Raw genomic sequence first — 15,695 nt, forward strand, 5'->3', positions numbered from 1 at the left:
GCAGAAGCCTCTGCCTCAGCTCAGGTCGTGATCTCAGGGTCTTGGGATTGAGCCCCGCATCCGGACTCTCTGCTTGGCAGGGAGCCTGATTCTCCCTCCCCCTCTGCCTGCCTCTCTGCCTCCTTGTGATCTCTCTCTCTCCCTCTGTCAAATAAATAAAATAAAATCTTAAAAAAAAGAAAAGTGCTTAGCTTTGACACAGCCATTCCTCATAACTGGAAAAGGTGCCAAAGTAATTGTCTAGTAGGATCAAAGCTCTCATAACTTCCCACAGGGAGGAGAGAACTCCAGCCCCTCCTGCACAAGCAGGTCATGGACACCCACAAGACAGACGAGGGGAGGTCAAGTATTTCCTCCAGCCAGGATCCCGATCTGGCAGCAGAAGGGGGTAGAAGTCCAGCGCCAGCCCATCTGCCAAAGTGCTTTTATATGCATTATCTCATTCAATCTTGATCGAGAGGAAAAAGCTCAGAGAACACCTCTGTTTCCATCAACCCCACACCTGAACTGTGCACAGCCATAAATAATCTTTAAAAGTGTTTTGAATTTCCAGTTGGACAGTCGGTGCTTGAACGGGTCTACACTATATGTGGATTCGTATCTATATTTTTTCCATCGCTGTGTCATTTTTATTTTAATTTGAAATCAGTAATGAACTTCAGAATCACCGACTAAATGCAAGATGAGAAGACTAGAAAATGCTGCAGTTCAAACACCCACATGCAGGGGAACCTGGGAGGCTCAGTGAGTTAAGCCTCTGCCTTCAGCTCAAGTCATGATCTCGGGGTCCTGGGATCGAGTCCCACATCAGGGCTCCCTGCTCAGCGGGGAGCCTGCTTATCCCCCTGCCTGCAGCTCCCTCTGCCCGTGCCCTCTCTCTCTGATAAATAAATAAAATCAGGCACCTGGGTGGCCCAGTTGGCTAAGCAATTGCCTTTGGCTCAGGTCATGATCCTGGAGTCCCGGGATCGAGTACCACATCAGGCTACCTACTCACGAGAGAGTCTGCTTTTCCCACCGACGTCTCTCCTCTCATGCTTTCTCCCTCTCATTCTCTCTCTGTCTCAAATAAATAAATAAAATCTTTAAAAAATAAAATAAATAAAATCTTAAAGAAACAAAACAAAAAACCACCCACACTCAGTCCTTGGTTGAGTGATATGTCAAGAATGGCAAATGTATTAACACGGATGCTTGTGTTCCACAGAATGGATGACCTTATTCTTAGAATACACACAGCTTCTTCAAGAATGCCATCTTTCAGAAGTCATTGCGACATGGGGCTTTGAGAAAGCCATCTAAATTTGACCCAGTAAGACAGATGGAGCTCTACTTTCTCTTCTTCTAGAACCAGGACCCTATAAGAGTCACGAATTGATCCCGTACTCACTGATTTCGTTTCTACCTGACACACCCACTCACTAAACCTCAGTTTTATCTATTGACAAAAAAAAAGTATTTCCCCTGCCTTAGACAGAGAACCCCCCAATTCTGAGAGATTAAGTGAAGAGTAAAGTCCTTGGAGAGAACAGGGGTGGGTGGAGGGTGGGCATGGGCGGAATGGCTCAGGAATCGACACCAAGCAACCCAATTCTTGCTACCTGGAGTGTGACAAGCAGAAAGACGGTGGCCATGATGCATAGGCAAGATGCCAAAAGCTTCCTCCTCTGAATCCACACCATGCTGCCCGGCCCTGGGTGACTGACAGAGGGCTAGCCTGGTGACCAGGTGTTCTCGAGCCGGCCCACAGCCCAAGACAGCTTCACGCGGAGGAACCATCTGGGTTCCAATTTCTTCCACTGTCATTCCTGCTGGGACCTGGTCTCCATGAAGGACTGAGATCCGAGGTTCTGCGCAGGCCTGGCTTGGCATCGAGAGGGAACAGCATGCAGTCTTCTTAAGCTATCATCAGAGCAGCTGGAGTCTTCAAACCAGAAGGCATCCAAAAATTCTGTAACAAACGAATTATTTTGTAGCCATAGTGCAGAAAATTTAATACACATTAGTCTTTCAGGGTTATCACACAGAAACCTCACAATTTAAAACTAAAAGGAACCTTCGGGAACCTAGATACCTCACTCCTGGATAAGGAAACCAAAATCAGAGAGGTAAAGTGACTTGGCCAAGGTCACACACCCCCTTAAAGGGCCGTGGCAGGTCTACAACTATGTCCTGAGTCTAAAATTCTGTTTCCACTTAATTTTCTCTGCCATCAGAAGATTGAATTCCACAAGTCACATACATGTAGTCACTTTATTCTGCTTAGGTTTCAAAGGCGTAGAAAAGTGGAATAGAAATTACCACATTTGGGATATCTGGGTGGCTAGGTTGGTTAAGCTTCTGACTCTTGGTTTCCGCTCAGGTCACCATCTCAGGGCTGTGAGACCAAGCCCTGGGTTGGGCTCCCTGCTGAGTGCAGAGTTTGCTTAAGATTTTCACTCTTCCGTGGCGCCTGGGTGGCTCAGTAGGTTACACGTCTGCCTTCAGCTCAGGTCATGATCCCAGGGTCCTGGGATTAAGCCCTGTATGGGGCTCCCTGCTCAGCAGGGACGCTGCTTCTCCCTCTCCCTCTGCCTGCTGCTCTGCCTACTTGTGCTCTCTCTCTATCTCTCTGTTATATAAATAAATAAATAAATAAATAAATAAATAAAATCTTTTTAAAAAAAAAAAGATTCTCTCTCTTCCTCTACCTCCCCCGTGCATCAGCTCTCTCTCTAAAAATAAAAAAGACCAAAAAAATTACCAAGATTACCCACCCACTCCTATAAAAATTAGGGAGAAAATAAATAAAAGTTTCAGGCTTGGTTTGAAAATAAATCACGATCAACTGACCCACACTTTCCCTAAGGAAAACAACTTCTTCCACCACAAGAGAAGGAATTTTGATGCATTTGTTCAGTCTCCTGTGGCAAGTGTAACAAAGCAGTGGGTTGCGCGAACAATATGATTCTCTGGAAGTTCTGAAATAAGATTTCCATCTGTCTGAAATACATGATTTTTTCAAAAAGCTTTAAAAATGAACTAAACAGGGGCGCCTGGGCGGCTCGGTGGGTTAAGCGGCTGCCTTCGGCTCAGGTCATGATCCCAGGGTCCTGGGATTGAGCCCCGCATCGGGCTCTCTGCTCAGCGGGGAGCCTGCTTCCTCCTCTCTCTGCCTGCCTCTCTGCCTGCTTGTGATCTGTCTGTCAAATAAATAAATAGAATCTTAAAAAAAAAAATGAACTAAACAGTTCCAAAGAATGCTCTTTTTATTCCTAAGGCTCTGTGCAGCCAAAACCTTGGTCAAATGACCCAGTGGAGTTATAGAACAGAGCAAGGATCAACATTCTTTTTTTTTTTTAAAGATTATATTTCTTTATTTGACAGAGAGACAGAGATCACAAGTAGACAGAGAGGCAGGCAGAGCGAGAGGGAGAAGCAGGCTCCCTGCTGAGCAGAGAGTCCGATACGGGGCTCGATCCCAGGACCCTGAGATCAGGACCTGAGCCGAAGGCAGAGGCTTAACCCACTGAGCCACCCAGGTGCCCCAAGGATCAACATTCCCAACGCTGCTTTACAGTACCCCAAACATCTGGTTCTAAGATCTGATTGTACATCTCCCAGATACAGCATCAAAGATATAATGAGAAATATAAAAATGATGTGGAATTCTGGTGAAAAATATCGGCCTTTAAGGGGGACTCCCCTCTCGTGCATCTATCCTGATTTACTTTTAAGTCCAGGCTAAGTCCCTCGGCAAAAAAAATGAATCTTGGTTTCAGACATCACCGATGGTGGGTTTTTCCTCTTTTCCCCATGAAACTTCTGCAACCCACAGTAACTAAGAGAACAGCTCTAGACTCAGCCTGCCAGGATTCAAATCTCAACTGTCCAGCTGGTCTAACCATCCTCTCAAAATCTCAGGCACCTGGGGGGCTCAGTTAAGCATCTGCCTTCAGCTCAGGTCACGATCCGGGGATCCTGGGAGGGAATCCCACATCCCCTGCTCTTCGAGGAGCCTGCTTCTCCCTCTCCCTCTGCCTGCTATTCCCCCTGCTTGTACTCACTTGTGCTCTCTCTTGTCTACGGCTATACCACCCTGAACATGCCCGATCTCGTCTGATCTCGGAAGCTAAGCAGGGTCGGGCCTGGTTAGTACTTGGATGGGAGACTCGTGCTCTCTCTCTGTGTCAAATAAATAAATAAAATATTTAAAAATAAATAAAAATTTGTGGGGCGCCTGGGTAGCTCAGTGGGTTAAAGCCTCTGTCTTCGGCTCAGGTCATGATCTTGGAGTCCTGGGATCAAGCCTCGCATCGGGTTCTCTGCTTGGTGGGGAGCCTGCTTCCCTCTCTCTCTCGGCCTGCCTCTCTGCCTACCTGTGATCTCTGTCAAATAAATAAATACAATCTTTGGGACGCCTGGGTGGCTCAGTTGGTTGGACGACTGCCTTCGGCTCAGGTCATGACCCCGGAGTCCCGGGATCGAGTCCCTCATCGGGCTCCCAGCTCCACGGGGAGTCTGCTTCTCTCTCTGACCTTCTCCTCGCTCATGCTCTCTCTCACTGTGTCTCTCTCAAATAAATAAATAAAATATTTTAAAAATAAATAAATAAATACAGTCTTTAAAAAATAAATAAAAAATAAAAATAAAAAATTTTAAATTTATTTTTAAAGATTTTTTTAAATCTTTCAAAAAGTCTCATTTTCCAAAATGTAGATAATAAGTGTGCCTAATCAGAAGGTTATTGAGAATTATATATGAGATAAGAGTACTAAAACACTTGTTTCACAGTGTGGCACGTAAATGTCCAATAATTACTGGATAACTTATTTTTAAATATTCACTATCATTCTTATTATACTTTTAAGTGTAAAACAAAGCTGAATTCATATAAGGTATGTTGCTGCCTCAGCCACTGGAACTTCAAAAGGAGAAACACTCTCTTTGGCAAAGAAAAGGAGATCACTAATATTTGTTGAGTGACCTCTTGTAAGCGAGGCCCTTCCTCAGTGCTCAGCATGCATAAGATCATTCAATCCTCCCACAACTCTATGAAGAAAAAATTGCTGTCCTCATTTTTAAGGATGAGAAAACCCAATTTGAAGAAAGTAAATTAACTTACCCAACACTACAACTTTGGTAAGTACGACAACCAGAAACTAGTCAGACTCTGAGGTTCACGTATTCTTTTATATTTTTGACACTTAAGACTATAAAATTCACACCCAATAATACTAACACAGATTATGTGCCTTCACCAGAGAAAAACCTGTATACAATCGCTCTCGGTGAGCTGGTATAACCAGAGAAAAAATTACAAAAATCTGTAAGAACCTGAAAACTGCCTTCCCTTCTACTCAGGTGATGCTAGTATCTTAACTACCTAAATTGTGGAGCTAGCACTTAGGGTTTCAATCCTGGCTCTGTCATTTATATTGAATACAAATTTGGACAAGTTACTAAATCTTTCTAAGCTTCAGTTTCATCACAGTAAAGAATAAACGTTAACTGTCATTATTTCTTTCCCTTGCGTTACAGGAAGACGATCCAATTTCTGTTTTATATGCAAAAGCAATTTATTATAGCTATAATTAATGTAATCCAGATTAGGTAATGAATTATTACCACCTTAAGTGGGTACAAAACTCTATCATCTTCAGAAGATTTTACCATATATCACTCCACTCAATCTTATGGATAGCCACCTTGTAAAGTAAGGGAGGCAGGTTTTAGTCTCAGCTCCCATGAATAAGGAAACCAAGCCTCAGCAAGTTTAAGTGCTTTGCACAAAATCATAGCTTTTATAGGTTGAAGTGGGTCTAGAAATCAGGTCGCTTGTCTCCAGGCTCATGGGAAAGGAAAGAGATGGGGGAAATAGTGACCGCTTGTTAGGAGTCCAGGAGGGCCAGTAATAAAGGAAAACAAAAGATAGGGTGAAAATGGGGAGGACCTAGTTTGGGGTATTTTTACAGCTATCACAATGCTGTCCTAGCGCCCTTCCTAGGTAGGGCCATTTTGAGTCTTTACATGACCGTATGAACTATGACAGAGGAATTTAAGGTAACACATTGACTTTCATCCAAAAATTCGCAATTTAGTTTTACTCCTAAAGCCAGAGGTATAGTGAGGTCTCAGGGACCGAGCCTGCTACTATTCTAAAGAACAGAGCCTAGGTTAGTATAGACGGTATTACGATTTATAGCATGCAGCCATCAACCAGACCTTGGGGCACATCAATCTAATTTATGGTATCAATTACCAAGGAGCTTGTCATCCAGTCACCAGTCCCCCCACTGGTGGGACAGATGCGCTTGCAGAGAGCGTGGCGAAAGTCAGTAAGCGCCACGCAATGGGACTCCAGGAGGAAAGCTCCCTCCTGTTTCACCACTGCCTGCAGGGTGAACCTCGGAGTCCGCCAGAGGATGCCCCAGAACGCTCCTTTCCCAGATGAAGCAATGTGTACCTGTTCAGACAAGCATGGCAGGTAACATCTGAAACGGATGCTCGCTAACCAACCCTCTTGACCCTAGAGCTGAGCTTCTGAAATGCATTTTTTGGCTCGTGTGCACTGCCTGGGGCCGGCCATCTGCTGCCCAGAGCGGGGTCTGAAGCTGAGCGTGACCAGCCCACACTCCTGCAGGCGCTAGTCCATCAAAACCAGCAAGACCTTCACCCTAAAATAAGTTCAACTTTCTCCACTTTGTTTTGAATTAAAATGGACAGAGAAGGGATCTTAGAGCAAATTAGCAGTCTGAGGATGCCAGCTTCAAATTTCAGCCTTGCAGTGCCAGTCCAAGGTATGGGTTAAGGATCTCAGAAATGGGACCCAGAAGATGATTTCTGCCCTGAGTATAAAATGAGAAGGTAACCCTGGGAGACGCATGGGGTTTTCTGACCCTGATACTTCATGTGTCTCTGCCTCTCCCTCCCTGTCCTCATGGCAGGGGAAAGAGGTGAGGCCAGGGCTGGGAGCCCTGGGAAGACTCCTTTGATCATCTCTCGTCTAGGCACCTGTGCGTCGATGGACTTAATAAGCAACTGACTGTCTAAAGAGAGCTTAAGGGACAGCTGGATGGCTCAGTTGGTTAAGCCACTGCCTTCAGCTCAGGTCATGATCCCAGAGTCCTCGATCTCGTCCTGCATCAGGCTCCCAGCTCCGTGGGGAGTCTGCTTCTCCGTCTGACCTTCTCCCCTCTCCTGATCTCTCTCACTCTCTCTCAAATAAATAAACACAATCTTAAAAAAAAAAAAATAAAGAGAGCTTAAGGTTAGACCAGGGAGCATCTTTAAAAGGACCGTATCTAATTACCAAGCTTAAATTATACCCACTCAGGTGCAATCTCTCAAGTAGGCTTGACTCTCCCAAAGTATGTTTTCATTTTATTATGTGTAAATCCTCACAACAACCCTTAAATATGGCTGTCCTGAGAAAGACAGATGATGGCAGGCAGGTGGGAAGGTCTGAGGGCTTTGGACAACTCTCCAGAAGCTTTTCAGCCGCTCCCTTCAGCTACCTGTTCTCATCAACACTCCTCTTTCATTCCTGTTTGGTCTCTCCAAAACCTGACAACTGGTGTTCCTACCAGTCTGACCCCTTGCACTCACCACTTGGCTGTAGGGTTGTTTCTGGGATGTAAATGTGATCTCTCTCCTCCGATTACAATCCATCAGTGGCTTCCCACAGATTTCAAGATAAAGATCAAATGTATTAGCTCCAAGAACAAGATTCCCTGGATCTTGCCCTATTTCTCCAGCTTCCGCCAGGCACAGCCTTTGTTCCGACTATTGCTGGAATGTAGCTTCCTGTTCTGTGCCCTAACCCCTGCCTAGCACAACCACACCACCTTCACTATCCCTAAGCCATTCTACTAGACTCTCCAGGCCCCCTGCTTTGGCCAGCCTTACCCCTCCCAATGCCAAGTTGGGAGATCTAGATCCATATCGTGCTTGTTTCTATCACAGCAGCAGAAAGAATGTAGGGAGCTGGCAGATTTCAGGAACCTTTCTAAAGTTGCTTTATTGGATATATATAAAACACTAGTTGAACACTAACAAGCTGACATACTTAATTTGCTAAAGCTACCTGTTCCTTGGGCAACTGGTGAACATGGCATGGTGGTTCGTTTCCACTTTCATCCAATTTTCTTTTCTTTTTTTTTAAGATTTTATGTATTTATTTGACAGACAGAGATAACAAGTAGGCAGAGAGGCAGGCAGAGAGAGAGAGGGAAGCAGGTTCCCTGCGGAGCAGAGAGCCCAATGCTGGACTCAATCCCAGGACTCTGGGATCATGACTTGAGCCAAAGGCAGAGGCTTTAACACCCTGTCACCCAGGCACCCCTCGTCCAATTTTCTTTCCTTTTTTTTTTTTCAATTTTCTTTATTGACATTTATCGGTGCTTATTTTCCTCACTCTTTTAAAAAAGACTTTGTATTTTGCTTAGCGTTTATTTTTACTAGAGAGCTTAGGGTTGCAGACTATCTGAGAAGGCCATCCTCTTCTACCAAGCACACATTTCAGGTGAGACAGATAAGTAAGGAGAGATAAAGGGATACTGGCAGTCACGTGAGGCCAGGCTGGTAATTAAGGATGGGGAGCGGGGGAGAATTTGCAGCCTGAGACCTTCACATCTCTATTGTAGAACCGAAGGTGATGCCATTCTTAACGCTTAAATTCTGGACATGCTGAAGCATTCAAATTATGCAGTAATTATATAACTTCATTTAGTGTGCTACTTAATGCAGAAATTAAATTAAAACATTTAAGACCAAAAAAAAAAAAAAAAAGCAAAATACAGAAAAGACTGATATGCAGCCCCAAATAGAAGCATTCAAAGGGAACAGATTTTTTTTTTTTAAATGGAGGTGAGGGCACAAAACTGTGAAGATTCTGTATCTCACCAAGAACTTAGCCAGCTCTTGAAGGGCAAGATTTTCTCATCTTTCTCCTTCTAAGGTCTTCTTAGTAACTGTTCCTTCTCCAAGAAGAGTTTTTTTGGCTACGATGTAACAATCTTCCTACCTGGCAAAAGCTCTGAATTGAAATCCCTCATCTGCTTTGCCCACTTAAGTAATCATGAGTGAGGCACATGTTAGATAACACTAACACAATGGGGCTAACACTTCACGTGCCCAAAGACTAAAGGCTAGACCAGGGGATCTCCTGGGGTTCCAAAATGAAGCTTTCTGATCCCACAAATACTGCCCGAGAGCAAAAACTCTCCATAGTAGAAAGCCTGCTCCAGTAAAGAGACATTGATCAACACCATTTGAGTCATTATAAACCAAGAGTTCTGTAAATATAAAGAAATATTTCTGTATAACAAGTTTAGCGTTACTTTACCTTCATTCTGCTTTTTAGTAATTCCGCACTAACTTTTGAAAACTCAAATTTTATTCTCCAAGAAATAAACATCTTAAAAACACTGTAAATAAAGACAGACTCATATATGTATATATTTTTTAACGTTTAACAATGCATGTTCAGAAACAGTATAATGTTTATAGGAAAATGCCAGTAATTGAATTAGGTATTGCATTCCCATGGAAATCAACACTTTACATTCCACATTTAGAAAGCATTTAAACATGGGTTAGAAAAGTCTGCATCTGGGCAACACTTAACACATATGCAAATAACATTACTGTTTGTCCAAACTATGTTCTTGTTTATTTTCTATATTTAACCCTAGTTTTAATTTTTTTAAATGTACTGTTTGTAGGATAAACCGTTTTTTTTTTTTTAATGAAGAATAAAAGATGAGCCATAATAACAGTAACAGTTAAGGCTGTGTGTTTAATTCACTGTTACACACTGCCATCTAGCAGGAAGCCAGCAAAGGAAGAGTTACTACAGCAGTTTCAAAAATGGAGCAGATAGATGTTAATGAACCTCTGACGCGAGGACATTGCCTGTGGCTTGCAGGAAAGAAGAGAAAGTTCTGAAATTGAAGTGAGGGTGCTTCTAGATTGGTGGATCTGCCACTTCAGTGTGCAAAAGCCTGGGTTGCTTATTCAATGCGGATAGCCGGGACCCATCTGAAAGCCCTCCCTTTGAGAGACCACGGGATGGACCAGAAACAATGCCCTAGTTGTAGTGTGACATCACGAGCAAGCCCAAGATTGGTCATGAGCTTCTGGTTGTCCCCTGTTGAGGAAAGGAAGGGCATGCAAGGCGAATGAGGTTCTGAAGACCAACTTGCCCTGTACCAGCCAGAGCGTAGGCACTCCGCAAATGAAATTAACCAGCCAAGTCACGCCACGGGTTTTAGGGAGATGAGGCAGAGATTAGAGGGCAGTCTGTTGGGAGCTGTGATGTTAAGGAAAACAGTCATTTTGCGTGACATTCGCTACATATTCAAGAATCGTTAAAAGATGCCCAGAAAATGAAAACCACATCGATGTTATTTCTACATCTTACACAAAATGAGTTCTAATCGGGTGCAAGAATAACGAAGAAATGGACTGCGTATGGATAACGAAAGCCTGCCGTTCTGCCGGCTCCCCCCGTGGCATTTTCTCCACGAAATACGCATGGCCCACTATAGCGGGGAGGTCAGAATCGCTACCACTTCAGCACACCATTCCAGCAACACGTGATTCTCAGCGAGGATGTGGGGCAGAAGGATGCAATTCGCCACACACCAGGGCAGAGTGATGTTCTGGAACTGGCCGGGCTGGGAAGATCGTGGCGGAGGGAAGGGACGTGCAATCCCCCCAGTGGCCGGCGGCGGGGACCCGCGGGCCTTTCCCGGCTGCTGCGGGGACCCCGGTGCATCCCGCACCTCCCACCTGTGCTTTTCCAGCCCCTGATGGGTTTAAATCTCAGGCGGTGTCTCTGGAAAGCGCTGCCCAAGGTTTCCCAAAACACACTTGGCTTCTTTTTCAGCGCGCAACTCCGTCTTTCTCGGACACACACTCCCTTCTGGGCACAAAGAGGAGGTGTGCAGCGGCTGGGAGTCAGGCGGGCAGCTTCCCAGCTTCTGTGCGCCCCAGGAAGTCTCCTTTGGTTTCTCGCCGTGGAGACCCAGTCCCCACCAAGCATCACTCCAGACAGAAAAGACCCAGAGCCTCCCACTCACCTCGTCCCGGGGTAGGAGGCTCGCAGGGCCGCCGGCAGCCCCGCGGTTTTCCACTTTCAGTTTGCGCCCCGCCTGAGCTGGGGCGAAGACTCGGAAAGGAGGTTCGGGAAAGGGCGGGATAACTCTCCGCGCGCCCAGGCCCAGCGATCCTTAATCCAGGTTTTAGCCGGCGCCCAGCTTAGCATCCAGTCCTCGGGGGTTCCCAGGAGCATCTGACCCTCCCCACACTTGCGAGTCACCACAACTTCTTGAAAGTTCCTGGGAGGCTCCTGAAATTCTCCTAAGTAAGTCATGGGACACCGTCTGCGTCTCAGACTCTGCTAGGACTGAAGCGAATTCAGTCACCTATTCAGGAAAACTGAGAACACGGTAAGCGGGGACCTCAGTACCTTTCATCAGGTACCGTGTTTCGTAGCTGGAGCAGGATGACCATTTGCCAATGAAATAAAACTTAGTTCAAGCTCCTGAATTCCAAACTCGGAGAACCCAATTAGAATTATTTTGCTCTAGCCTGCAGAGCGGTGATACATGTAGGGAGGTAATTCAAGACCTTGGTAGGGCCAGGGCTAGGTTGAGGCAAGTGAGGCATCCAGGGCTCAAAATATGAGGAGACAGCGACTGAGCCATGTTACATGTGGGGAACACTCGCAGGAAGCGGAGTCATCGCTGCCGTAGGCCTGCGGCACTGTAGTCCTGGCCTCTGGAGTTCCAGTGCCAAGAACCTCAATTGACTTCTCTGTAAAAACAGGTTGATAATAACGGTGTCAACTTCAAGGAACACCAAGCACAAAGGAAAAGATTGATAAATTGGTATCATTGAAAGTAGATTCTGTTCATCAACGACACTATTGATAGAAGGGAAAACAAGCCAGAGTAGAAAATATTGGCAATAGATTTAAGAAAGAATTCATATCCAAAGGATATAGCCAAGAATGCCTATAAAGTGGTAAGAAAGAATCAAAAAAAGCAACTTAATAAAAATCTCCTCTGGGAAGGAAGGGACCAAAGACTTACACAGCACTCCATCAAAGAAGAATCTGGCCAGTAAGTATGTGAAAAGATGCTTAACTTCTTTTGTCATCAGAGAAATGCAGATTAACACAACAATCCTATATTACTACATCCATCCACCCCAAAATTCGTGTGGAAGCACAAAAGACCTGGAGTATCCAAAGCAATCTTGAGAAGATCGAAACTGGAGATATCACAATCCCAGATTTCAAGATATAAAAGCTATTGTAATCAAAACAGTATGGTATTAGCATAAAAATAGCCACATAGATCAATGGAACAGGATAGGAAGCCTAGAAATAAACCCCACTCCTATATGGTCAATTAATTTGTGACAAAGGAGGCAAGAAAATAACATGGGGCAAAGACAGTTGTATCAATATATGGTGTTGGGAAAACTGGACAGCTACATACAAAACAATAAAGATGGACCACTTTCTTACATCATACACAAAAAGAAACTTGAAATGCATTGAAGACCTAAATATGAGACCCAAAACCATAAAACTCCTGAAAGAAAACATTTGGACACTTGGACACTGCCCTTAGCAACACATTTTTGGAGATGTCTCCCAAGGCAAGGGAAACAAAAGCAGAAAATAAAGACTGGGATATCAAAATAAAAAGCTTTGCATATCAAAGGAAATCATCAACAAAACAAAAAGGGAACCTAGTAAATGCAGAAGATATTTGCCAATGGTATGTCCAAAAAGGGGTTAATATCCAAAATATATAAAGAACGTATGCAACTCAACACCAAAAACCAAACAATCCAATTAAAAAACGGGCAGAGGACCTGAATAGACAGTTTTCCAAAGGAGACATCCAGATGGCCAACATGAAAAAAATGTTGGGACACATGAAAAAATGTTCAACATCACTGATCGCTCGGGAAATAAAAATCAAAACTACAATGAGACATCACGCCATTACCAGTTAGAAAGACCAGAATCAAAAAGATAAGAAACCAAAGTGTTGGTTAGGTTGTGAAGAAAAAAGACTCCCCGTGCACTACTGGTGGGAATGCAAACTGGTGCAGCCACTATGGTAAACAGTGTGGAGGTTCCTCAAAAAATAAAAAAAATAGTACTGCCCTATGACCCAGTAATTCCAATTCTTTGTATTTATCTGAAGAAAATGAAATATTAACTCCAAAAAAAGATACACAGTTGACTTCTTTTTTAACTTTTTTTTTTTAAGATTTTATTTATTTGACAGGCAGAGATCACAAGCAGGCAGAGAGGCAGGCAGAGAGGGAGGAAGGGAAGCAAGCTCCCTGCTGAGCAGAGAGCCCGATGCGGGGCTCGATCCCAGGACCCTGGGATCATGACCTGAGCCTAAGGCAGAGGCTTTAACCCACTGAGCCACCTAGGCACCCCTACAGTTGACTTTTGAACAATGTGGGAGTTAGGGGCGCACCAACCCTCCACCCGTTACATAGTTGGCATATGTATCATCTACTGTATTCTTACTATAAACTAAGCTAGGGGAAAAAATGTTAAAAATCCTAAGAAAAAAATACATTTACAGTATTTTTACATACTTTTACATTTTACATACTTTATTTATTGAAAAAAGAAATTCACATATAAGTGGATCCACACAATTCAAACCCATGTTGTTGAAGGGTTAATGGCATGCACCCGCACATTCATTGCAGCATAATTTACAACACCCAAAGATATGGTAAGAACCTAAATGTCTACCAACTGATGAGTGGATAAGAAAAATGGAATATTATTCAGTCATTAAAAATGGAATCTTGGGGCGCCTGGGTGACTCAGGGGGTTGAGCCTCTGCCTTCAGCTCAGGTCATGATCTCATGGTCCTGGGATCAAGCCCTACATCGGGCTTGCTGCTCCGCGGGAAGCCTGCTTCCCCCACCCTCTCTGCCTGCCTCTCTCTACTTGTGATTTCTGACTGTCAAATAAATAAATACCAAAAAAAAAAAAAACCTTTATAAAAAAATTTTTTTTAAATGCAATCTTGCCATTTGTGTTGTGATGGACCTAGAGGCATTATGCTAAGTGAACTGAGTCAGACAGAAAAGGACAAATACCATATGATCTCACTCCCATGTAGAATAAAAACTAAAAAAACAAAAACAAAAACAGGGGCACCGGGGTGGCTCAATCACTTAAGTGTCTTAATCTTGGTTTCAGCTCAGGTCGTGATCTCTGGATCATGAGGTCCAGCCCCACACTGAGCCCCACCTTGGGTTCCACACCCAGTGGAGAGTCTGCTTCAAGATTCTTTCCCTCTGGGGCGCCTGGGTGGCTCAGTGGGTTAAGCCTCTGCCTTCGGCTCAGGTCATGATCTCAGGGTCCTGGGATCGAGTCCCGCATCGGGCTCTCTGCTCCGCAGAGAACCCGCTTCCTCCTCTATCTCTCTCTCTGCCTGCCTCTCTGCCTACTTGTGATCTCTCTCTGTGAAATAAATAAATAAAATCTTTAAAAAAAAAAAAAAAAAAAGATTCTTTCCCTCTGCACTCAAATACATAAATAAATCTTTTTAAAAATAAAAATAAAACCAGAAAGACAACAGAGCTCATAGAAATAGAAAACAGAATGTTTGGGGGAGGGGGGAAATGGGTGAAGGCAGTCAAAAGGCACACCCTTCTAGTTACAAAAATGTCACAGTGGGGCACCTGAGTGGCTCAGTGGGTTAAGCATCTGGCTCTCGATTTCAGCTCCCGTCATAATCTCAGGGTCATAAGATCAAGCCCTGGGCTCCGAACTCAGCGCTGAGTGGGCTTCAGATTCTCTCTCTCCCCCTCCCCCTGGACCCCCTTCTCTCTCTCACTCTCTTGCATGCACAGATACGAGTGCATTCTAAGATAAATTTTAAAAATCCTTTTTAAAAATGTCATAGGTATTTAATGTGCAGATCGTGATTACAGTTAAAAAAAAGAAAGTATGTACTACATATTTGAAAGTTGCTAAGAGCAACGCCTGGGTGGCTCAGTTGCTTAAATGTCTGCCTTCAGCTGACGTCATGATTCCAGGGTCCTGGGGCTGAGTATCACATCAGGCTCCTGGCTCAGCCTTGGTGCAGAGCCTACCTCTCCCTCTGCCTGCTGCTCCCTCTGCTTGTCTGGTCTCTGGCAAATGAGTAAGTAAATTAAAAAAAAAAAAAAAAAAAAGTTGCTAAGAGAGTAATCTTATCATTAGAAAAAAATTGCAATTATATAGTGACAGATGTTAACTGGACTCACTGAGGTGATCATCTCAGCATACACATATATCGATCATTATTTTGTACTACTGAAACTAATATAGGTCAATAATAAATCACTTTAAAAAATTATTTACTGGATTCACCTGTTGGTGGTGAGCAGGGAAGGAGTATTATTCTAAGTCTAACTGAAAAATACATCACTTCCCCTACTTAAAACAATTTGGGGAGTGTGGCGTGGTACATGTGGTGATTATTGTCGAGCTTTTGATTTCTTCCACTTTATTATTTCTTAAGAAGCTTCATCTTTTTACTTACTTTTTAAGTAATCTCTATGCCCAAGTTACGGCTGAACTCACTACCTGGAGATCAAGAGTCCCGTGCTCCACTATTAAGCCAGCCAGGCACTCCTCTTCCACATTATTCTAAACTTGATTTTATTAACAT

The 15,695-nt window shown here is 44.0% G+C and overlaps 1 protein-coding gene across 1 annotated transcript in view; it reads right to left on the minus strand.

The window, feature by feature from the left end:
* The window catches only part of FUT10 (fucosyltransferase 10), a 68,308-nt gene extending 66,515 nt beyond the window's left edge, over positions 1–1,793 (minus strand). The window contains exon 1 of the mRNA XM_032838121.1: positions 1,602–1,793. Within this exon, the coding sequence (XP_032694012.1) occupies positions 1,602–1,682 (81 nt within the window). The 5' untranslated portion in view covers positions 1,683–1,793. The remainder of the gene's footprint in view (positions 1–1,601) is intronic.
* Positions 1,794–15,695: the final 13,902 nt, after the last annotated feature.

This window comes from Lontra canadensis, unplaced genomic scaffold (genome assembly GCF_010015895.1).
Source record: "Lontra canadensis isolate GAN:19392208 unplaced genomic scaffold, GSC_riverotter_1.0 scaffold102, whole genome shotgun sequence".
Taxonomy (NCBI): domain Eukaryota; kingdom Metazoa; phylum Chordata; class Mammalia; order Carnivora; family Mustelidae; genus Lontra; species Lontra canadensis.